The sequence below is a fragment of the Talpa europaea genome (genome assembly GCF_964194135.1).
Source record: "Talpa europaea genome assembly, chromosome: 4".
Lineage (NCBI taxonomy): Eukaryota > Metazoa > Chordata > Mammalia > Eulipotyphla > Talpidae > Talpa > Talpa europaea.
The window spans coordinates 14387067-14411004 of record NC_140070.1 but is presented as its reverse complement, the minus strand read 5'-3'; the positions used below and the strand labels follow the sequence as shown (position 1 = coordinate 14411004).

The following is a 23938-nucleotide window of genomic DNA, read 5'->3' as shown; positions in this document are numbered from 1 at the left end:
ACAGAACACAGAACACAGCCATACCTTTCTGAAAGCCTTTGGCCATGGAGTTCTCCTTTCCATTTAGCTTCATTATCTTCTGCTCTTTGCCGCTGCATTTGATCAAAAATAGCATGATAATGTTCATACTGTCCTCGAGAAGAAAAAGATGGAGCTACAGCCCCTCCACTGCCAAAAAAGGGAGCCTAGGGATTAAACAAAGAACTTCACATGTTTATCTTATAAGGCCTAAAAGGCCTTTGCTACCTTCAAAAGAAAAAAAGTAAATTTCAACTCTTGACTTTTAAAAAATATTATGTAATTTGAACATATTAATAAACATACAGCTTAATGCAATACTGCCCTACTTTGTTATAACCATGAACAATCAAAAAATAATATTTTGCTACTTACAGTATAATTTAATCTAACAAAAATAGCAAATGTCATCAAATTCATGTAAATATGAAAAATCTGGCCTTAACAAGTTTTGAAGTTTCTAGAATACATTTCATATCATCCATTCTATTAAGTTTAAATATGTAGAGTTTATAAAGAGAAGCAGATTGATTTTGTAATATTCAAAATTATATTTAACAAAAACATTTGTATATGGCATTAAATATACTCCCAAATCTATAAATCAAAAAGAAATTAAGATACAAACACCTTGGGCCTCACCGGTGGCGCAAGGGGTTAAGCACCGTACTATGAAGCAATCTGCAGCCTTTGTAGCATGAGTTTGATCCCCGGCCTTGCCAGGAAGCAACCCACAGGGCGCAGCAGACCTCTCCTGTCTCACCTGCTGCTCCCCTCAGCAGTGTATTTCAGTCAATCTGCCTGTTCTGTTCCCCATTCCGTCTCTGGTGCATTCTCTCATCCCCACCCTCCCACCCACCACATCTCTGGCCTGTACCCCAGCTCTTGTATGCATAAATAAATCTTTAAAAAAAAATACAAACAGCATTAAAACATATTCAATGTACAGATAAGAGAAGCAAAACATCCTAGCGATCCTTTACAAAGTTTACAAAGTTAGGGAAACAAAGCTGAAACCCAGAAAAACATTTCATGCCTGTGGCAAACTAATGGTAACAGGCATACTCTAAAGTAGGTAAGTACTGAGCAAACTCACATAACAGAAAATAATTATTAGAAGTAAAAAATCCTAAAAAAAAAAGTCAGGAGAAATATAATGCTCAATTAAGTCTTAAAAGCAATGTAACAAAGAGAGATGAAATGACTACATATGAGCCAAGAAATGAAAATAAAAATAAGCAATATATGTATATATTTGAGTGTTGGCAGTAAGAGGGAGGAAGTATAGAGACAAACACAGGCATACTTGGAGATGTTGTGGATAAGGTTCCAAATCATTGCAATAACGCAAATATTGCAATAAAAACTACACACATGAAATTTTGGTTTCCCTGTGCACATAAAAGTTATGCTACACTATTCTATAGGATATTCAGTGTGCAATAGTATTATGTTTAAAAACACAGTATATATACCTTAATTAAAAAATATTTTATGGGGCCTCCCTGGTGGCACAAGGGGTTAAGCACAGCACTGTGAAGCTATCCGTAGCCTCTGCAGCAGGAATTCTATCCCCAGCCACCCAGGGAGCTACACACATGGCGCAGCAGACCTCTCCTGCCTCGCCTGCTGCTCCTCTCAGCAGTGTATTTCACTCAGTATGCCTGTTCTGTTCCCCATTCTGCCTCTGGTGAATCCTCTTACCCCCCGCACCTCTGGCCTGTACCCCAGTTCTTGTATGCATAAAAAAATAAATCTTAAAAAATATTTTTTTAAATTTAATTAAAAAAAATGTTTATGGCCAGAAAATGCTGTTTCCATTATCTGAACTGTTGGAAAGTGGTACTAACAGACTTGCTCAACACAGGGCTATCAAAAACCTTCAGCTGTATGTACAAAGTACAATCAAGTAAGGCACAATGAATGAGGTACGCTTGTACAATTAGAAGGAAGGCAAGCATTAAGCTTAGTCATGAAAGGTTGGCATAGGGCCTCCCTGGTGGCGCAGGTGGTTGAGCGCCACACTGTGAAGCTGTCAGCAGCCTCTGGAGCGCAGGTTCGATCCTGGCCGGCTGGCGAGAATCCCACATGGCAAGCAGACCTCTCCTGTCTTGCCCGCTGCTCCCCTCAGCGGTGTATTGCAGTCAGTCTGCCTGTTCTGTTCCCTGCTCTGTCTCCGGTGAATCCTCTCAACCTCCTGCGCATCTGGCCTGTACCCCAGTTCTTGTATAAAAATAAATACATCTTTAAAAAAAATAAAAGGTTGGCATAGTTAACTACTATCAGGCACGGGTGTTTGAATTCATATAATAACAGAAAAGAATTTATCAACTTTCTAGCAGAAGTAGCAACAGGTTTTAAAAAGGTCTATAAGTCAAAGTATGCATGATAAGCAGAAATGAGAGAACAAAGAGGAATTAATTAGAATCACTTCACACTAAACCCAGTCCAGGAATCCTAAAAGAGAGGTAACCAAGGAAAAAGATAATGCTGAGGGAGTTGTAGATTCTCTGCAGGCATGACAGATGAAGGATAGAGGAAAAGACATAGGGATCAACCACAGAGACACAGTAACTCAAATGCACGGAGAACTCAGAAAATAGAGATGTCAGAAAAGAGCAATAGTTAAAAGTAATAAGGGGATAATGCTATCAAAGGAAGAATTGAAGGGGCAATCAATAACCTCAAATGCAGAGGTCAATTGCAATGAAAATAAGGCAGATTTATACACTAAAAAAAAGTTGAGTCTTTTTTTTTCTTTCTTTTCTTTTTATTTTTGGTGGAGTGATGAAAACAGAAGCCACAATACTGAGAGTGAAGGAGGAAAAGCTTCCAAGTAATAAGTCTTAAAAAGGGCCTCCCCGGTGGCACAGTGGTTGAGCTACGGGGTTGCAAAGCTGCCTGCAGTCTCTGCAGCGCGGGTTCGATCCCCGGCTGCTCCCTGGCCACCGGAGGAGGGTCCCACATGGCGCGCAGACCTCTCCTGCCGCCCGCTGCTCCCCACAGCAGTGTACTTCGGTCCTTCTGCCTGCGCTGCTCCCTGCTCTGGCTCTGGTGAATTCTCTCACCCTCCCGCGCTTCTGACTGTACCCAGTGCTTGTATAAATAAATAAATAAATAAATCTTAAAAAAAAAAAAAAGAATGAAAAAATGTTAAAAAAAAATAAGTCTTAAAGAGAAGACTGGCTACAAGTAAAGATACAAAGAAAAATATTAGAATCAAATAGAAGAAACTTCAGTGGACCCAGTGAGAAAGAACGTGTTACACTCTTGATACAGTAAGTTGTACAGGAATAGAAGACAGTCTATATTATCTTTTTAACTCCGTTCACAATGATACAGATAAGTATGTTTAAATAGCAAGAGAACAAAGTTGCTAGAAAAAGAGACAATAACTAGCTTCCATTTAGGCGCCTCCATTACAGTTCTCACACATATCTTCAAAATGTGCCTCTCAACAAGAATCAGAACCAGAATTCTGGTAGAAGTGGTGACATCTCCTCTGTGGCTGGTTACTCTTTTAACTTAGTCCATAGCTACAGTATCATCTTAACTGCATTCCAGTACTCTAATGTTTCTCTTTAGCAAAAACAGAATCCCTGAAGATTCCTATACTCAAAATAATGCCCCAAGAAAAATTATACAATATTGAAGCAATATAAATTTGTAAAAAATGACTTTATTTAAAATTTTGAGAAGAGGCTAATGAGTTCTGACAAATATACACAATAGTATAATCGCCACAACCAAAAGCATATCCTTTCCCCTAAAGTTCCCTCATGTTCTTCGCAGTTAGTGCTCTTTCACTCCAGCAACTCCTGAAATGTTGCCATATAGGCTGTATTTGCCTTTTCCCTCATTTCATATTAATGGAATCACACAATATTTATACCATGTCTGGCTTCTTTCACTCACTATGTTATTTACATTCATGTTGTTGCATGTGTAAACAGACTAGTCCTTTTTACTGTTAAATAATATCCCAATATATTCTCAAACAACAGGTGTGCCTCCTGCATATTATGATCACCATAAGATCAAAATATATATGTGGAATATTTGATAATTTTTCTAAAAACAAACACTCATAAGAGATACATCAAAAAGGAAGGCAAAAAAAAAAAAGTCCCAGGGCCTCCCCGGTGGTGCAGCGGTTGAGCGCTGGGTTGCGAAGCTGTCCGCAGCCTCTGCAACGCCGGTTCGATCCCCGGCCACCAGGCGAGGGTCCCACATGGCGTGCAGACCTCTCCTGCCGCCCGCTGCTCCCCTCAGCAGTGTACTCCGGTCCTTCTGCCTGCTCTGCTCCCCACTCTGGCTCTAGTGAATTCTCTCACCCTCCCGCACTTCTGACTATACCCAGTGCTTCTATAAATAAATAAAAAAATCTTCAAAAAAAAAAAAAAGTCCCAGATTTTATAGATGCTAAATAATCAAAGGTAGTTGGTTATTTATACTGTGATTTAATGTCTTATTATTGAGAGATATTTAATAATAGCATTAATTTAAAAATACTTCCCTTAGTGTTTAGTTTTTATTTTATCTTTATTTTGGGGAGCTCCTTGATTTGATTCACATTTCACTGAACCTTCAGGCCCTTGTCAACTATACAGATATCAAACAGCCGAAGAAATTAAATATTTCAATTCCATGGGAATAAGTATAACTAATAAAGAATTTGCTTTAAGTGATGAAAAATAAACTATTATATTTTATTAATCCTCAAAGAAATCATTGTAGAAGTTTACTAAATGATGTAGGGATTTATTAAGCATATGTTCTTAACACTGTTAGAAAACTGTCTCAATTTGTTATCAAACATTCATTAAAATGGACTTTAGGATTAAATACAACTTAAGACATCACAGAAAAAGAGATATTTTATAACATAGGAGATATATGCAAAAAGAGAAGAAAATAATCAAATTCTCAATGCTAATTCTGGACTTAATATAAAATGCTTGACAAGATCTAGGGGGTCTACACTTTAATTGATAAGTATTTATTTTCCAATCAGATAAGATTAGGGATCAGTTACTTTAGAATAGGCCAAATTCTATTTGAGTCATTCCTTATGAAGTAGTAAGTTTACTAATAGTGAAGTACAATATAGAAACAGTAAAATATAATTTTATTCTGCAAATATTATTTTTTTATTGAGGTAATACTGGTATACAACAGTATATATGATTAGGTATAGGTTCATATTCCTTCAAATTTTAAAAAAGAATTGTAGTACTCGAAACTATATACACCTATATTAATTAAGAATTGAAAAAAGAGACTTGATAAATTACTGATAGGTGAGAACATGAAAAATTTATGCATCTGAAGAGACTCAAATACTAAGAAAGTCAGGACAGAATAAAACATCTACATTAAACAAAGTAAACATCTATTCAAATATAATTTTTTTGGTAAATAAAAAAGAATGGTAATCAACTTGACAAATATCTATCAGATACCTAAAGGGTCAGGGGAAGTCAGTGTAAAGACAAGATGATTAATATTTGCTTGGATGATACAAATTAAAATTATAATACAGCAGAATAATAGTGTATTCAATCTGTTGTGTGTAACAAATTACCACAAACATAGCAGCTTAAAACACTATCCATTTATTATTTGGAGTTTCCCTGGCCCAAGAGTCTGGGCATGGTTAGCTGGGTCCCTTGCTTAAGATCTTACCAGGTAGAAATCAAAGTGTCAGCCATGGCTGCAATTCTCATCTGAAGCTCAGGATCCTCTTGACAGAATTTGTTTCCTGTGGTTGTTTCCCTAAATCACCACTTTTTTGCTAGTTGTTAATCAAACACCACTATTAACTCCTAGAAGCCACCTATATATATATATACTTCCTTCCCACCTGAATATGTGCTTTTTTCCAGGTCAGCAGAAGCATGTCTGATTTTCTTCTCACCTTCCAACTTCCTATGAAGGAGTCTTATAAAATGTTAACTTAGTCAGTCAGTCATCAAATCTAATCAAGGGAGCTGCTGCTGTGACACCCTACTAAAGGTTCAACCCATACTCAAGGGGAAGGAATAATAATACAAGATATATACAGCAGGTGTCCAAAATTTTAGGAACCATTTTAGAATTCAGCCTACCATAGATACATAAAGGATGCTACAAGAACAAAAGAAGAAATGCAAGATTCAAATAGATTGAAGAAAGAAAAGGAAGTCAACAAATGAGCCTTTGACAGCAAGCACTATTCATGGAAATTTTCTTTTTTTTTTTTTAATGACAAAAATAGAAGCTCAGAAAAGCTAAGTAAAATCCCCCAGCTTAAGGGCCTCTTTGGTGGTGCAAGGGGTTAAGACGCAACCTATGAATCTGTCTGCAGCCTCTGCAGCATGACTTCGATCCCCCGGCTGGCCAGGGAGCAACCCACATGGCGAGGCACCTGCTGCTCCCCTCAGCAGTATATTTCAGTCTGCCTGTTCTGCTCCCCACTCTATCTCTGGTGAATCGGTGAATCTTCTCACCCCCCGCATCTCTGGCCTGTACACACTCTTGTATGCATAAATAAATAAATCTTTAAAAAAAAAGGTCACATATTAACTATTAATACAGATTATGTATAATACATGCAAGAAAACAAAGATTTCATAAAAGATGTTGAAGAATTCTAAGTAAAAATTAAATGCAAGCAAACAAAGAAGAAAGCAATTACATACATTTTAAAAAGCCAGGTGAAATTGGAGGGAAAAACACCACTAGTGTAACAATATGTTTGTGTTAAATGCCTACCTTTACTTCACCACTTCCACCTGCACTTAGCACATTTCTCCATCCTTGTTCTCTGGCCCTATTAATTTTCTCCAGCTTGTGGGGAAAAGAAACAACAAAACACCATTTCAAGTATTTCATATAGAACACAGGAAGTACAATTATAATAAAATGGAAATCAGCATATTCCTTAAAAAAGTATATGGAAAAGGCATTTTCTTACTCTTTCCTTTTCGTATCTTTTCATCTGTTCAGGCTTCATTAAACTCATCTGTAACAATTTTAAACACAAACTTCTTAGCATTCTTGAAATTTACCTATAATTCAGCAAGGGAAATAAAAGCAAAACATTACCTGATCCTTTTGCTTCTTTTCTTTTTCAAAAATTTCCAACCGTCTCTTTGGTGCTGCTTCCTTAAATTAAAGAATATTTTTATAAATAAATAACTGCTACTTTCTAATTTCAACAGGAAAGTACACCAACGGTAGGCATATGCACAGGGAAGTTTAGGAAGAAAAAAAAAAATACTAGGTTAGATGTAACTGAAAGAAATAAGGAGGAATTGTTTGGAGGTTTTATATTAGAAGTTTTGTTTCTTTTTCTGTGATTATTTTTGCAAAGCTTTAAAATAAGCAGACAGATGTCTTTATACCTCAAACATTTTCCTCCTTTCTTCTCCAGGATTCACTTTCTTCACTGGAATTTGATGGGCCTGGACAAAAAGTAAAACTATAAATTAGATAAGGATTTTAGGGTACCCATGTGAAAATTTCAAATTCATTGAAATTTAAAATAAAAAAAGTAAATTCAATATTGCCATAATTTCTTTCAAAATAGATTACCTCTAAGCCGGCCCCGCGGCCACCACAAGACGGAGCCCAGAGGGGATCCAGCCACGGCCCGGGCAGACCGTGGTGGGAAGTGACCCCCACTGATGCCTCTTGAGACAGGGAGGGTCCTACCCGGACCTCACCGAAACTGTGTGGAACTGAAAAAGGGCTGTCTCCGCAGTCAGAGGTGAGCCGAAACCCTGTAGGAGCCGAGCCCCCGTGTCTGCGGTGAGATGGAGCCCAGAGGGGAATCCAGCCACTGCCAGGGCTGACTGCCCCCCAGCCGTGCCATCTTTACGACAGGGAGGGCCAAGTCGGGACCTCACCAAAAGTGTCAGAGCCTCTGACATCCCAGAAGGAGCCAAAGAGATGCCGGCCAATACCAGCGACACTGTCCCAATGCATAGGACAAATCAGAAAACAAGTAACAGAGAGAAGAAAAACTACAAGCAACCAAGCAAAGCAGAAAATCAACCACAAGACTGAAACAACAGTGACTTGGAAAAACTTCTGAGCCTTCCCGATAGAGAATTTAAAGTCGCCATGATTAAAAAACTGAAAGAAGTAGAAAATGATATGGGAAAAATAATCAACAATCATAAGAATGAAATTGAGGCCTTAACGAGGGAAGTGAAAGAAATGCAGATCAAAGGATTAATGGAGGAGCTAAAAACTCTGGGAAAAGCAGTGAAAGCAGAATAGATGAAATGGAAGAACGAATAAGCACTCTCATAGACATGGAAATAAAAAGAACCAAAACACAGAAAAGGTAAGAGAAGTATGACAGAAAATGAAGAAAGACTTTGGGAACTATCTGACTCTATGAGGAAAGGAAATATAAGTTATAGGGATCCCGGAAGGAGAGGAGAGAGACACAGGAACAGAGAAAATACTCAAGGAAATAACCGAAGAGAACTTCCCAAACATGAAGAAGGAGCTGAAAATAGACATACAAGAACTTCCATGATGAAAGGAAAAATACAGCAAGACACATAATAGTAAATCTCCCAAGAATCCAAGACAAGGAAAAATAACGAAGCTGACAAGGGGGAAGAAAGAGATAACATACAAAGGAAACCAATCAGGCTGACGTCAGACTCCTTCAAAGAACCACCACCGGCAAGGAGAGAGTGGACGGACATAGTCAACAAACTCCAAGCCAACAAATGCCAATCAAGAATACTTTATCCTGGGCCTCCCCTGGTGGTGCAGCAGTTGAGCGCTGGGCTACGAGGCTGCCCACAGCCTCTGCAGCGCTGGTTCATTCCCCGGCCACCTGCAGGGTCCCACAAAAAAAAAAAAAAAAAAAAGAGAATACTTTATCCTGCAAAGCTTTCCTTCCTCTATGAAGAAAGAATAAGGATCTTCCCAGACAAATAGAAACTCCTGAATTTCATCATGACTAAACCCCCACTCCAAAAAATACTATAAGAAGTCCTAAAACTGGATCCAACAGAGGGATGAATAAGAACAAAACAGACAAAAAGTAAAACCACAGAAAAGACAAAAAGGCAAATACAGACGCTAACAATCAACATTAACTGTAAATGTAAACGGACTAAACAGGAATTTAGAAAACCTACATAAGGGACCAGGAAAAAGACTAATTATAATAAAGTAAAAATCAAAATCAACAAGCAACTATAAACCAGAGACACACTACAGGGGGGTAGAAAAAGAAGGGAATATGATCAAAACAAGGGGCGTGGGAATTGTATGGGGACTATAACCAAGATGAAAATGCATACGTTGTGCAAAAATGAAAAATGATGTAAAAAAACTCCAAAAAAACAAAATAGATTACCTCTAAAATGAAAGACCCAGTATAATGCTTGAAATGCTATTTGTTAATCAAAGAGAAACATTCAATTCAATGAAATTATAGAAAAGGATTCTTCTCCAGTCATCAACTAAAAATTTGTGTTCTCAAGTATAGATGTTAAAGTTTTCTAATGTTATGAAAATAAATGTTATTTAGAAAATCAAACATTGAAGAGATAAATTTTTCCAAAAAACAGTTAACTACACAATATATACTCACTAAATCAAATTTGAACAATTGTAAAAAGTTAGTCTACTTCACTTCCCACCTGCACACGTAAGCACAGTAATATCTTCTTGAGTATCATTAAAGACATAGTTTTATGCACTTAAATACACACATAACTATATATACATAGAATATAAGCTTTTCATGTTTCTTACATAAATGTAATAATGTTTTATTATATTCAGAAATGATTTTTATGTTCACAATGTGCCCTGACATTTCCACAATGTGGTAATAAGCAAGTAACAATATTCCATACCAAGAATTTAATTAATTTATTTAATCGTTCCTCTGGAACAGTTGCAAATTTTTCTTTCTCTATATACTGTAAATAACTTCCATGTACATACATCTTTGTACCGTATGCAAGTCTTTCAGAAGGGCAATACTTTTAGACAGAGAATTAGAGTAAAAATTAAAAAATTCTAACGCTGAGAAAAACTATCCTTCCAAGAGGCTGCATCAAATTATGCTCTCATCAAAGTACTCATTTTCCCAAATCTCACAAATATTGGGTATTATCAATTCAAGATACTAATAATATCTTGAATTTCTGCTTCTTGGAAAGGCTAAGAATATGTTCCAGTACATTACACATGTATATTTTCTCTTTTATATACTAATTATCTAATTTGGGGGGTATTTCAATTTTAGTAGCTTTTTGTATATTATGGAAAATAAGACCACATCTATTATAGATATTGCAAATATTTTTCCCATTCTGTCTTTAAATTGCTTACTATATATTTCACTGTACAGAAATTCGTAACTTATATATAGTTAAATCTGCCAGTCTATTCCTTTATGATATATATTGTTTTATTAAGGAAGGCAACTGACCTCATTATTATATTTACTCTGCCACTTAGTTTAATTTTTATATTTAGATCTTTATAAAAGAACAAGTTTACAATGAGATTTTTGAATATTTATAGTTAGGATTTTTATTTTTAGATCTGGAATAAGTTTTTGTTCATGGAAGAGGAAGAACCTAATTTTTCTTCCTCTAGAAAATCCAATTATTTTGTAACCATTTACTGGCTGGTTTATCTTTCCCCTCATTGGCTTGAAATGCCTCTATTATTCATGTAGTAAATTCACATACACGTATTGGTCAGTTTCTGGAATTCTCTGTCTACTACACTTCTCCATCTTCATTGTTCCTTTTTCCTTTTTTTTTTTTTAACAGTGATACAAAGTAAATTAGCAGAAAGATATAGAAATAGAATATTGCAACACTTGGAAGCCTTCCATTGCCTGACAGATTTTTTTAATTAAATTTTGTTGATTAGTAAGATTTGTATTTAAAAAAAGTAAGATATATATACACATATATATATATATTAAAATTTTGTTGATTTACTACTGATTCACAATACCACATAAGTTTTGGGAGTAGTTTCACAATTCAACATAAATACACATCTTACTACACATAACACCAAAGTTATAGTGCCATTTGCAACTTCAAAACAGGTAAGAGAGCTCTGGGGACACTATTACAGAAACACAAGGAGGAAAAATATACAATTGTAGATAATGCTCTTCTATTACAAGCACACTTAACATTTCAAAATATGTTCTATGTATACAAAATTGAAACTAGTAAAGAACGTTACCCAGGAGCTTTGTAAAAAATATATAGTCCCTTGGGCCTCCCTGGTGGCGCAGCAGTTGAACGCTGGGTTGCGAAGCTGCCCGCAGCCTCTGCAGTGCCGGTTCGATTCCCGGCTGCTCCCCGGCCACCGGAGGAGGGTCCCACTTGGAGCGCAGACCTCTGCTGGTGCCCGCTGCTCCCCTCAGCAGTGTACTTCAGTCCTTCTGCCTGCTCTCTCCCCGCTCTGGCTCTGGTGAATTCTCTCACCCTCCCGCGCTTCTGACTGTACCCAGTGCTTGTATAAATAAATAAATAAATCTTTAAAAAATATATATATATATAGTCCCTTCATACAAAGGAATATTTGGCAATGAAAAGAAATGAAGTCTGGGTACATGTACAACTTGGATACAAAATACAAGGTTGAAAGCATTATGCTAAGTAAAGCAGTCACAAAAGACCACATATTGTATGATTCCATTTATATGAAACGGACCAAACAAGTAAATCTCTATATGGACACAAGTAGATTACTGAACTTCAAGACTATAGGGGTGGGGGCCTCCCCGGTGGCGCAGCGGTTGAGCGCTGGGTTGCGAAGCTGCCTGCAGCCTCTGCAGCGCCGGTTCCATCCCGGGCTGCTCCCAGGCCACCGGAGGAGGGTCCCACATGGCGCGCAGACCTCTCCTGCCGCCCGCTGCTCCCCTCAGCAGTGTACTTCGGTCCTTCTGCCTGCTCTGCTCCCAGCTCTGGCTCTGGTGAATTCTCTCACCCTCTGGCGCTTCTGACTGTACTCAGTGCTTGCATAAATAAATAAATAAATAAATCTTTAAAAAAAAAAAAAAGACTATAGGGGTGGGGGAAGAATGGAGACTACTAACAGGAAAAGGACTTCTTTTGGGGGTGATGAAAATGTTCTAAAGTTGACTGTGGTGATGACTGTACAACTTTGTGAATACATTAAATACTATTTAATTCCAAACTTTAAATGGATGAATTTTATAGTATGTGACTATCTCAATAAAGCTGTTTTTTCCAAAAAATGTTAGAGTTACTGAATAATAATTTCTGGACATAAAGCCCTGCATTATATATTTTGACAACTTCCACAGGTTATATGGACCAGCTTTAAACAGCTGCTAAATAGATTACAAAATAATGTGAAACAAGAATGTTTAACTAAGATACCTCTCAGGTAAGTTAAATGAAGTAAAATTTACACTTATCTTTCTATGTTCCATATTGCTTTACATATAAGATTCTCAAGGTATTTGTGAAATAAAAAATACCAAGCTGGGCCTCCCCGGTGGCGCAGCGGTTGAGCGCTGGGTTGCGAAGCTGCCCGCGGCCTTTGCGGCGCCGGTTCGATCCCCGGCTGCTTCCCGGCCACCGGAGGAGGATCCCACATGGCGCGCAGACCTCTCCTGCCGCCCGCTGCTCCCCTCAGCAGTGTACTTCGGTCCTTCTGCCTGCTCTGCTCCCCGCTCTGGCTCTGGTGAATTCTCTCACCCTCCCGCGCTTCTGACTGTACCCAGTGCATGTATAAACAAAGAAAGAAAGAAAGAAAACATGCCTCTATAAAAAAAAAAAAAAAAAAAAAAAATACCAAGCTGCACCTGTGGGATAACACAGGTTATTTTTAGAACACTATTTCTACACATTAGAGAAAAAGAGAAAATATCAATACTAAGAAAAATGTTCTGTTTTCTATTTCTTTTTCAAAATTTCAGGGGGTGGTATGCCAAGTACTGAAACATATTCATGGAGCTCCCCCTGGTGGCTTAATTATCAACCACTCCTTTGTTTAAGTACAGTCCTTTAAAAAAAAATTACAGAACTGGAGCAAACCAACCTTTTAAGAAATATAAATATTTTCATGTATGCTTGACATACAAAAACATTTTGATAATAATACATATTATATTGCATTTTTGCAGCTGAAAATGACAAATAGTTATAGATTTCCTTATAAATTTCTTATGATTGACTTCTTTAACTTAGCATAATGCTTTCAAGATTGAAAACTAAAAATTTCCAAAGTCGTCATGAATTTGAATATAAAAGATGATTTTCTGGGAAAAAAAAAAAAAGGGCCTCCCTAGTGGTGCAAGGGGTTTAAGCACTGCACTTGAAGCAATCTGCAGCCTCTGTAGCATGAGTTCTATTCCCAGCCGGCCAGGGAGAAACCCACATGGCGAGGCAGACCTCTCCTGTCTCTCCCGCTGCTCCCCTCAGCATTGTCTTTCAGTCAGTCTGCCTGTTCTGTTCCCCGCTCTGTCTCTGGTGAAACCTCTCACCCTCCCACGCATCTGGTCTGTACCTTGGTTCTTATATAAAAATAAATAAATCTTTTAAAAAAATTTTTAAAAAATAAGGGTGGTCAGGACTAAAGTGGTGATAGAAACAATAAATAGTCAATTATGACTCCAAAAGTTTTTAAGAACAAATGGAAGGGTGAAGTTTTCATTTACTGAAATAAAGAAGATCAATTTGAGAAAAAGGTAGAATCAGGAGTTGAGTTTTGAGATGCCTATTAGAAGTTCAGTTACAGATGTTGACAGATATGCATCTGTACTTTAGGAAAGGAGTCCAGGCTGGAGATATAAATTTGTTGCCGTTTACAAATGCTATTGTAGAGTACGATACATGAAGAGAGAAATCAAAGGACCAAATCCTTGAGTGTTTCAGCATTTGGAGGTCAGGGACATTAAGAGGAGCTTGCAAAGAAGACTGAGAAAAACTATTACTCAAGAAGGAAGAAAATCTGAAGAATGTAACACTCTGACCTCAAGTAAAAAATACGTTTTATGAAGGAGGAGTAATCAAGTAACAGATTTTAACCAAACTGACTATAATTCCTACTGTGAAGTTTATCTTTCAGCAGTGTATGCACAAACATAAGCCAAAGCAGGCATGTATGTATATGTGTATGCATATACCTAGGCATGCAGCCATTACCACTGACATTAAGGAAAAAGTCAAATTCCTATAATGAACACTGTATTCTTGAACATGACATATAAATGCCACAGGCCTTAATTTTTTTCATCTGAAATATGATACCACATTTCAGATGATAACATTCCTTCCAGTACCATGGTATTGATATATCTGACTGTGGATTCTCAAATACAAAAATTTCTCATATTTTTATCAATTATATCATAGATATTAACTTTTTTTGCATACAATGAAATGGCTCTACCCAGATTGTTCAAAAGTGATTTTATTTACAACATTACTTTCTTTGTGCCCCAACTACCTTATGTAATATATCTACTAGATGTTTCTCTATGACTTCTATAAGACTTCTTAGTTTTAGAATATGGTGTGGGGAGAACAGCAATGTTCTTAGTAACTTAATAAAAACCATCCTAGGACTGTCAGGGTGACTGAATTGAATTTGTTACTGTTAGGGGGAAAAGGATGTCCTAAAGCTAATTTCATACAGGCTTTGTGGACTCCACCCCCACCCCAGGCCAAAGCCAAAGACACTGGGAACTCCAAATCCCATCACCACCAAAGGGAAGGTAGCTGGGACCTGAGGGTGGGGTTAAGCAGCCAGGTTGATACAAAAGGCAGACACGTGGGCTTTGAGGGGCCCCCCATTTTGGCTCTCTACCAGCTAGCAGCGTCTGGCCAGCTCTGAGAGTGACTTTGGGTTTCCAGGTCGTCGTCGGATTGGGTAGGACGCATTAAAGACTTTATTTCCCTATTTTCTCCCTGAGTTGTACATTTTCCTTTTCCCTTGTAAATAAACCTTTTATTAACCTTTTGTGTGTGCCTGTAGTGGAGTATTAATAAGTCCCTTGTAAGTGCGCAGGTGAGGACCCACAGCCAGGAACCCGTTCAATATCAGGGCTGCTCTATAACATTACTAAAACACAGTTTGTATATGGTCATCATACCTGTTTATGTTTTTGGAGTGGTTTCTTTTCATGTAACTTTTTATCTCCGTGTTTCTTATTTATTAAAGATACTCCATATTTAGCAGCAGGCTTTGTAATTTTCTGAGCAGATCCAACAGAAGCCACACTTAGTCCTGAAGCTGGTCTTTTAGCTACATGAAAAGAGACAAAGAATTTTTTCCAGAATTCTTTATAATAAAACTTTCAAAACTCTCCAAGATAGCAGTTTTTTCAATTTCACAATCACCGACAGCATTTAACGTGAAACTTTTCATTAAACATTCACTCCAGAACACAGGCTTTCATAACTATTTTACACTTATACCACTTTTTGAAAGAAATCATGCTGCTCTAAAATTCTGAAATTTCTCATACTAAAAAAAAGGACACCCCTTAAATTGAATGTGGGTAAATGCACATATATGGAAATATAATAAAGAACACTGAATTGTAGACTTCAAGCAGGTAAACTGAATGGTATATAAATTATATCTCAAAATAGTTTTTTAAAAATAAATTTTTATTTATTTATTTATTTATTTTTTGGTGAGGTCATTTTATTTCACAATCTGTCAGAATTTTGTTTTTTAAAAATATTTTATTTTATATAATTCTTATATCATTTTTCATCTTTACACAATGTATGTATTTTCATTATGGTTATATTCCCCATACAATTGCACCCCCCCCTTATTTTGACTCTAGTCCTTCCTCTCCTCACCCCTCCCACAACCAATAGTTCTTTATACCATAGTTCTCCACCGTTAAAAAATAAATTTTTAAAAGAATATTTCCCGGAGAAAATACAGGTGAAACACTACATGACACACACCTCAGTAACATCTTTAAAGACATATCACCCAAAGCAAAGATAGAGAAGAAAGGGATAAACAGATGGGACTACATCAAAAGAGACATTAACCAAAACAAAGAGACACCCACTGATTGGGAGAAAATTTTGCACACAATACTAATGATAAGGGACTGATCACAAAGATCTACTAAGAGCTGACTAAACTCAGCAAAAACAAAGTAAACAACCCAGTCAAAAAATGGACAGAGGAGCTAAAAAGACACTTCTCCAAAGAGGATATGCAATTGGCCAACAGGCATATGAAAAAAAGTTCAACATCGGGGGCGGAGCAACATGGCGGCGAGGAGAGGCTGCGAGTAAGATCTCCCATTAAAAAAAGTTAATAGGGAGGAAAAGCGGCAGGTCCCAGTGAGAACTGGGACACGGAAGATAAACGGACGACTCCAGCAAACTGCCCGAAGAAGAAAGTTGCCATAAAAGAGGACGAGAAGGGAGGGAAGCGCAGAACCCTGCTCCCCTCCCCCGCCCACAAAGTCGGCACTCTCCGACCGGCAGAGAGAAGGGAAACAACAAACCAAAACGGCCAACAAGAAAAACGGACACAGCAAGTGGGACTGTGAGTGGAAAGGAACTATTGCAGCCACCACACCCCGTGAACGGGAGCTGAGGCGAACCCTGCAGGATCCCCCGCAGAGGCGAGCTCCAGGCGCCATTAAAGAGAGCCCCGCCCCCCAGGAGGAGACCAGCACCAGCACACAGCCCCGGCCGCCCCGTAAGGTTGCACGCGGAAAGCGGCGCGGAGCCGGACCAGATCACAGCTGCCCAGGTCCCCGCGCCTTCTGCCCAGGTCCCCGCGCCTGCGACCTAGGCTTGCGGGGAGACGGCGGAGGCCCTCCCTGAGTGAGCAGGAACAAGGCGCCCAGGCAGGGGAGCGGGATTCAAAAGGCGCCATTCCCGCGCCACTGATCTGGGCTACAGCCCGCGTCCTGGAACTGAGGGCTTTGGAACTGAGACCCGGGGCACGAAATTAGGGGGAGACTGCGGAGGCCCATCCTGAGTGAGCAGGAACAAGGCGCCCAGGCAGGGGAGCGGGATTCAAAAGGCGCCATTCCCGCGCCACTGATCTGGGCTATAGCCCGCGTCCTGGAACTGAGGGCTTTGGATCTGAGACCCGGGGCACGAAATTAGGGGCGTGGGTTCCCCACGACGGTGGGGCACAAGGCAGACACAGCACCCCAAAGCCGTTGAGGTGTACCCTACCATCCCCGCTCTGCTCCCTGTCCCACGGGGTGGAAAATCAGCTCCCCAAGGGCTCTAGGAGAGATCTCTGGCGCCACCTAGCGACTTGACCCCAGCACAGGCTACTGAAGGAGCTAGTGGCCAGCTGGGGAGTTAGCCCACACCGGGCCCCTTCCGAACAAGTAGTCTGAGCCCACAGGGAGAGCGAGCACCCACAGCTGGGGCAGACCAGGTGCGCAGAAGAGTGTGCCTGAGACCAGACGCGCAGGGAGTGTGTCCCACATCACAATTTTAGAACAGGGACATTTCTTCAGTAAAGACTACCTGCAGAAGGCTTCCTCAGGAGCCAGAGGTGAGCGGGGGAAGTTCGCCCACGCCAGACCCCCTCTGGCCTGCAGTCCAAGCCCAGAGGGGAGCAGGAACCCACCGCCGGGGCAGACCAGGCGCACAGGGGAGTGTGTCCCTACATCGGCATTTTAGAACAGGGACCTTTCTCCAGTAAAGACTGCTTGAAACTGACAGATGACTCCTGGAAGAACCAGAGGGGAACAGAGAAGCCCACCCAAGATGCCGGCCAGTCCCAACAACACAGTGTCCCAACGCATACGGCAAACTAGAAAACAGACAGTAGGGAGGAGAAGAACCACACGCAACCTAGCAACTCTCCAGAGAAAAAGCACACCACAAAAAGAAAGCCAGCCCCCAGATTGCAACGACAATAACCTGGAAGAATTTCTGAGCCTTCCAGAAAGAGAATTTAAAATTGCCGTGATTAAAAAACTAACAGAAGTCATAAAGGAAAACAATGATAAGGGAAAAATAATCAACGATCAGAAGAACGCAATTGAGTCCCTAGAGAGGGAAAACAACGGTCAGAAGAAAGAAATTGAGTCCCTAAAGAGGGAAGTAAAAGAAATGCAGGAGATCAAAGAATTAATGGAAGAACTAAAGAATTCCGGGAAAAGCAATGAAAGCAGAATAGATGAAATGGAAGAACGAATAAGTAATCTTGAAGACACAGAAATAAAAAGAACCAAAACAGAAAAGGAAAGAGAAGTACGAAGGAAAAAGAACGAAGAAAGACTTCGGGAACTATCTGACTCCATGAGGAAAGGAAATATAAGAGTTATAGGAATACCAGAAGGAGAGGAGAGAGATGTAGGAACAGAGAAAATATTCAAAGAGATAATTGAAGAGAACTTCCCAAATGGGAAGAAGGACCTGAAAATTGATATACAAGAAGCAAGAAGAACACCAAACTTCCACGACGAAAGGAAAAATACAGCAAGACACATAATAGTAAAGCTCCCAAGAATCCAGGACAAGGAAAAAATAATGAAGCTGGCAAGAGGGAAGAAACAGATAACATTCAAAGGAAAGCCAATCAGGCTGACATCAGACTTCTCCGAAGAAACACTACGGGCAAGGAGAGAGTGGAGGGACATAGTCAACAGACTCCAAGAAAACAGATGCCAACCAAGAATACTCTATCCCGCAAAGCTCTCCTTCCTCTTTGAAGAAAGAATATGGACCTTCCCAGACAAACAGAAACTTCGGAATTTCATTGCAACTAAACCCCCACTCCAAAAAATACTACAAGGAGTCCTAAAGCCAGAACCTCAGAGGGACGAATAACAATAAAGAAGGCCAAAAAAAAAAAAAGTTATTAAAAGAATAAATAAATAAAATCAAAGGAAAGACAAACACAATGGCAAATACAGATGTTAACATATCAATAATAACTCTAAATGTAAATGGACTAAACTCTTCAATAAAAAGACACAGAGTTGCAGCCTGGATTAAGAAACAAAACCCAACCTTTTGCTGTCTCCAGGAAACACATTTAGCTACAAAAGATAAAAATAGGCTCAAAGTTAAAGGATGGAAAACAATCCTACAAGCAAATGGACCAAAAAAGAAAGCAGGAACAGCTATACTTATATCAGATAAAACAGATTTCAAACTCAAAAAGATAAAAAGAGACCCCAATGGTCACTACATTATGATCAAGGGGACAATACTTCAAGAAGAAATAACACTCATTAACATATACTCACCAAACGAAGGAGCACCAAAATATATTAGACAACTGTTGTCCTCTCTGAAAACAGACATCAGAGAAAACACATACGTAGTGGGAGACTTCAACACACCACTATCAACAATGGATAGATCAACAAGACAAAAAATAAGTAAAGAAACTAAAGCTCTAAATAAGGACCTAGAGCAATTGGGCTTAACAGACATCTATAGAACACTAAACCCCAAAAAAACGGAGTACACATTTTTCTCAAGCGCACACGGATCATTCTCCAGGATCGATCACATACTGGGGCACAAGACAAACATCAACAGATACACCAAGATTGAAATCATATCAACCATCTTTTCTGACCATGAAGGCATCAAACTAGAAATAAACCATAAAAAGAAGGCAAGGAACTTTCCTATCTCATGGAGATTAAAAACCACACTACTGGAAGACCATTGGACTAATGAGGAGATCAAAGAAGAAATTAAAAAATTTTTTGAATTGAACGACAAGGGGGACACCAATATCCTAAATGTATGGGATGCAGCAAAAGCAGTAATAAGAGGAAAATATATAGCAATAGAAGCTCACATCAAGAAACAAGAAAGAACGCAAAGAAACAACCTAATCTCGAAGCTCAAAGATCTAGAAAAAGAACAACAAAAAAACCCCAAAACCAGTAGAAGAAAAGAAATAATAAAAACCAAAGCAGAAATAAATGAAATTGAAACTAAAAAAACAATCCAAAAGATCAATGAAACCAAGAGCTGGTTCTTTGAAAAAAATCAATAAAATAGACAAACCCCTAGCCAGGCTCACAAAGGAAAAAAGGGAGAAAGCACAAATAAACAGGATCATCAATGAAAGAGGAGAAATCACAACGGACACAGCAGAAATCAAAAGAATAATCAGTAACTACTATGAACAGTTATATGGAAACAAGTTCAACAATCTAGAGGAGATGGACAAATTCCTACAACTCTACAATCACCCAAAGCTAGATAAAGAAGAAAGAGAACACCTAAACAGACCAATTACAATTAGCGAAATTGAAATGGTAATAAAAAACCTCCCCAAAAACAAAAGCCCAGGACCTGATGGATTTACAAATGAATTCTACCAAACATTCAGAGACGAATTAGTGCCTATCCTTCACAAACTCTTCCAAAAAATTGAGAAGGAAGGGACAATACCAAACACGTTTTATGAAGCCAACATTACACTAATACCAAAACCGAACAAGGACAACACAAAAAAGGAAAACTACAGGCCAATCTCCCTAATGAACACTGATGCAAAAATCCTCAATAAAATTTTAGCTATCAGAATCCAACAATGTATCCATAAGATAATTCACCACGACCAAGTTGGATTCATTCCAGGGGCACAAGGATGGTTTAACATCCGAAAATCAATCAACGTTATCCAACACATCAACAAAAAGAAATATAAAAACCATATGATAATATCAATAGATGCTGAGAAAGCTTTCGACAAAGTGCAACACCCATTCATGATAAAAGCCCTTGAAATTCTGGGGATACAAGGAACATACCTCAACATCATAAAGGCCATCTATGACAAGCCAACAGCCAGTATCATTCTCAATGGTGAAAAGCTGAAAGCAATTCCATTAAGATCTGGAACAAGACAAGGATGTCCACTCTCACCATTGCTTTTCAATATAATACTGGAAGTCCTAGCCAGGGCAATAAGACAAGAGAAAGACATCCAAGGAATCCAAATAGGAAAAGAAGAAGTCAAACTATCACTATTTGCAGACGATATGATATTATACATAGAGAACCCCAAAAACTCCACAGAAAAGCTAATTCAACTCATCAATCAGTTCAGTAAAGTGGCAGGATACAAAATCAACACGCAAAAGTCAGTAGCCTTCCTATACACAAACAATAAATCTGAAGAAGAAGAAGAAATCAAAAAGACCATCCCTTTTGTTATTGAAACAAAAAAAATCAAATATTTGGGAATAAATCTAACAAAAGAGGTAAAGGACCTATACAAAGAAAACTATAAAACACTGTTAAAAGAAATAGAAGAAGACACAAAGAAATGGAGAGACATCCCCTGCTCATGGATTGGAAGAATAAACATTATTAAAATGGCCATCCTTCCAAAAGCAATATACAGATTCAATGCTATTCCAATCAAAATTTCAATGTCATTCTTCAAAGAAATAGAGCAATTATTGATGAAATTCATATGGAATCACAAAAAACCCCGAATAGCCAAAGCTCTCCTGAAAAAAAAAGAAGGGAATGGACGCATCACACTCCCAGACTTCAAACTATACTACAAAGCCATAATCATCAAAACTGCATGGTATTGGAACAAGAACAGACATACAGACCAATGGAATCGAATAGAAAATCCAGAAATAAACCCACAGATTTATGGTCAACTAATCTTTGACAAAGGAGCAAAGAATATGCATTGGAGCAAAGAAAGTTTGTTCAATAAATGGTGCTGGGAAAACTGGGTCGCTACATGCAAAAGAATGAAGCTTGACCACCACCTCACACCATACACAAAAATCAACTCAAAATGGATTAAAGAACTAGACATAAGACCTGAAACCATAAAATATATAGAAGGAAATATAGGCGAAACACTACGTGATTTGCACATCAAAGACATCTTTACAGACACATCACCCAAAGCAGTGATAGTGAAGGCAAAGATAAACAGCTGGGACTACATCAAATTAAAGAGCTTTTGCACAGCAAAAGAGACAATAACAAAAACAAAGAGAAACCCCACCAACTGGGAGAACATTTTTGCACCCAACACTAATGATAAAGGACTGATCACAAAAATCTGCAAAGAGCTGATGAGACTCAACAACAACAAAGAAAATAATCCAGTCAAAAAATGGGCAGAAGAGCTAAAAAGAAACTTCTCTGAAGAGGAAATGCAAATGGCCAACAGGCATATGAAAAAATGTTCAACATCACTTGTCATCAGGGAAATGCAAATCAAAACTACCATGAGATACCATCTTACACCAGTGAGAATGGCACATATTAAAAAAACTAGCAACAACAAATGTTGGCGAGGGTGTGGAGAAAAAGGAACTCTTCTGCACTGTTGGTGGGAGTGCAAACTGGTCCAACCACTGTGGAAAGCTGTGTGGAGATTTCTGGACCTACTAAACATAGAGCTTCCATATGATCCAGCAATTCCACTCCTAGGTATTTACCCAAAGGACACAGAAACATCAATTCCAAAGAACACCTGCACCCCTATGTTTATAGCAGCATTGTTTACAATAGCTAAGCTTTGGAAACAACCCAAATGCCCAAAAATAGATGACTGGATCAAGAAGATGTGGTACATATATACCATGGAATATTACTCAGCATTCAAAAAAGATAAACACATGCAATTTGCAGCAACATGGATGGCGCTGGAAGGGATCATGCTCAGCGAAATAAGCCAAAAAGAAAAAGAAAAATACCGGATGGTCTCACTCATAGCAGGAATCTAGAAAACTTAAATAAGGGACCAGGAAAATGAATAACTATAAGATAGTGAAAATCAAAATCAACAAAAAACTATGAACCAGAGACACTTTTAGGGGGGCGGGAGGGGAGGGATTGGGGTCAGAATGGGGGGGCTGCAATTGTATGGGGAATATAACAATAAAATTTATTTAAAAAAAAAAATAAAGCTCAGGGTCAGTAACCACTAAAAAAAAAAAAAAAAAAAAAAAAGTTCAACATCACTGGTAATCAGGGAATGCAAATTAAAATGACAATGAGATACCATGTCATACCAGTGAGAATGGCACATATTAAAAAAACTAGCAACAATTGTTGGCAATGATGTGGAGAAAAGGAACTTTCCTACACTGCTGGCAGGAATGCAAGCTAGTCCAACCACTATGGAAAGCTATTTGGAGGTTCCTCAAAATGCTAAAAATGGAGCTTCCATATGATCCAGCAATTCCACTCTTAGGTATCTACCCAAAGGACACAAAAACATTAATTCAAAAGAACACCTGCACCCCTATGTTTATTGCAGCACCATTTAGAATAGATAAGCTACGGACACAACCCAAATGCCCAGAAACAGAGGACTGGATTAAGAACATGTGGTACATATTGATACCGGAATTGTCAGGCCTAGTCTCCCAGCCAGGAACGGATCTCAGGCTGCAGGGGCAGCGCTGAGCCCCAGCCACTAGACCCCCACGGGTTGGTGTCTCACGAAGCCGCAGCAGGAACTTCGCAGACGCTCAGGCAAGCAAGTGAGAAGAGGCAGGTTCGTTTAGAGAAAGAAAAAGTTTACTGAGGAGAAAAAGAACAGAAATAAAGTGGGACTCCCAGGCCAGGGGAGGGAAGGCCAGGGAACCAGGCCTGGGAGGGGCAAGGAAGCCAAAGTGGAGTCGTGTCTCAGGGAATATATACTTTCTTTCCCTGATTATTCTAAAGCTCCACCAGTCTCTTTGTGATTGGTCAGTTTTCGGCTGTTTCACTTAATTTGCTACTGAGTAGGGGATCTTCACATTCCTTATCTAACAGGTCTGTCTTTCCCCATTTGTTACATCTTTATTTTTATGGTCTAGTCTTCAGGGAGAGCATCTCCACACTTTATCTTTATCACCTGAAGAAAACTAGGACCATCCTGGATATTGTCCGTGGTCCTGGAGTGTTTGTTTTTCCCATTTTGTTAACAATGGTCCTGGGATGTTTGT

General features: G+C 38.8%; 1 protein-coding gene across 1 annotated transcript in view; it reads right to left on the bottom strand.

The window, feature by feature from the left end:
• NEK1 (NIMA related kinase 1) overlaps window positions 1–23938 on the bottom strand; it is a gene marked incomplete at both ends in the record, with an annotated part of 106652 nt that overhangs the window by 61396 nt on the left and 21318 nt on the right. Inside the window, 6 exons of the mRNA XM_084232141.1 lie at window positions 25–185; window positions 6772–6846; window positions 6974–7021; window positions 7105–7164; window positions 7404–7463; window positions 15137–15288. Of these exons, the coding sequence (XP_084088267.1) occupies window positions 25–185; window positions 6772–6846; window positions 6974–7021; window positions 7105–7164; window positions 7404–7463; window positions 15137–15288 (556 nt within the window). The remainder of the gene's footprint in view (window positions 1–24; window positions 186–6771; window positions 6847–6973; window positions 7022–7104; window positions 7165–7403; window positions 7464–15136; window positions 15289–23938) is intronic.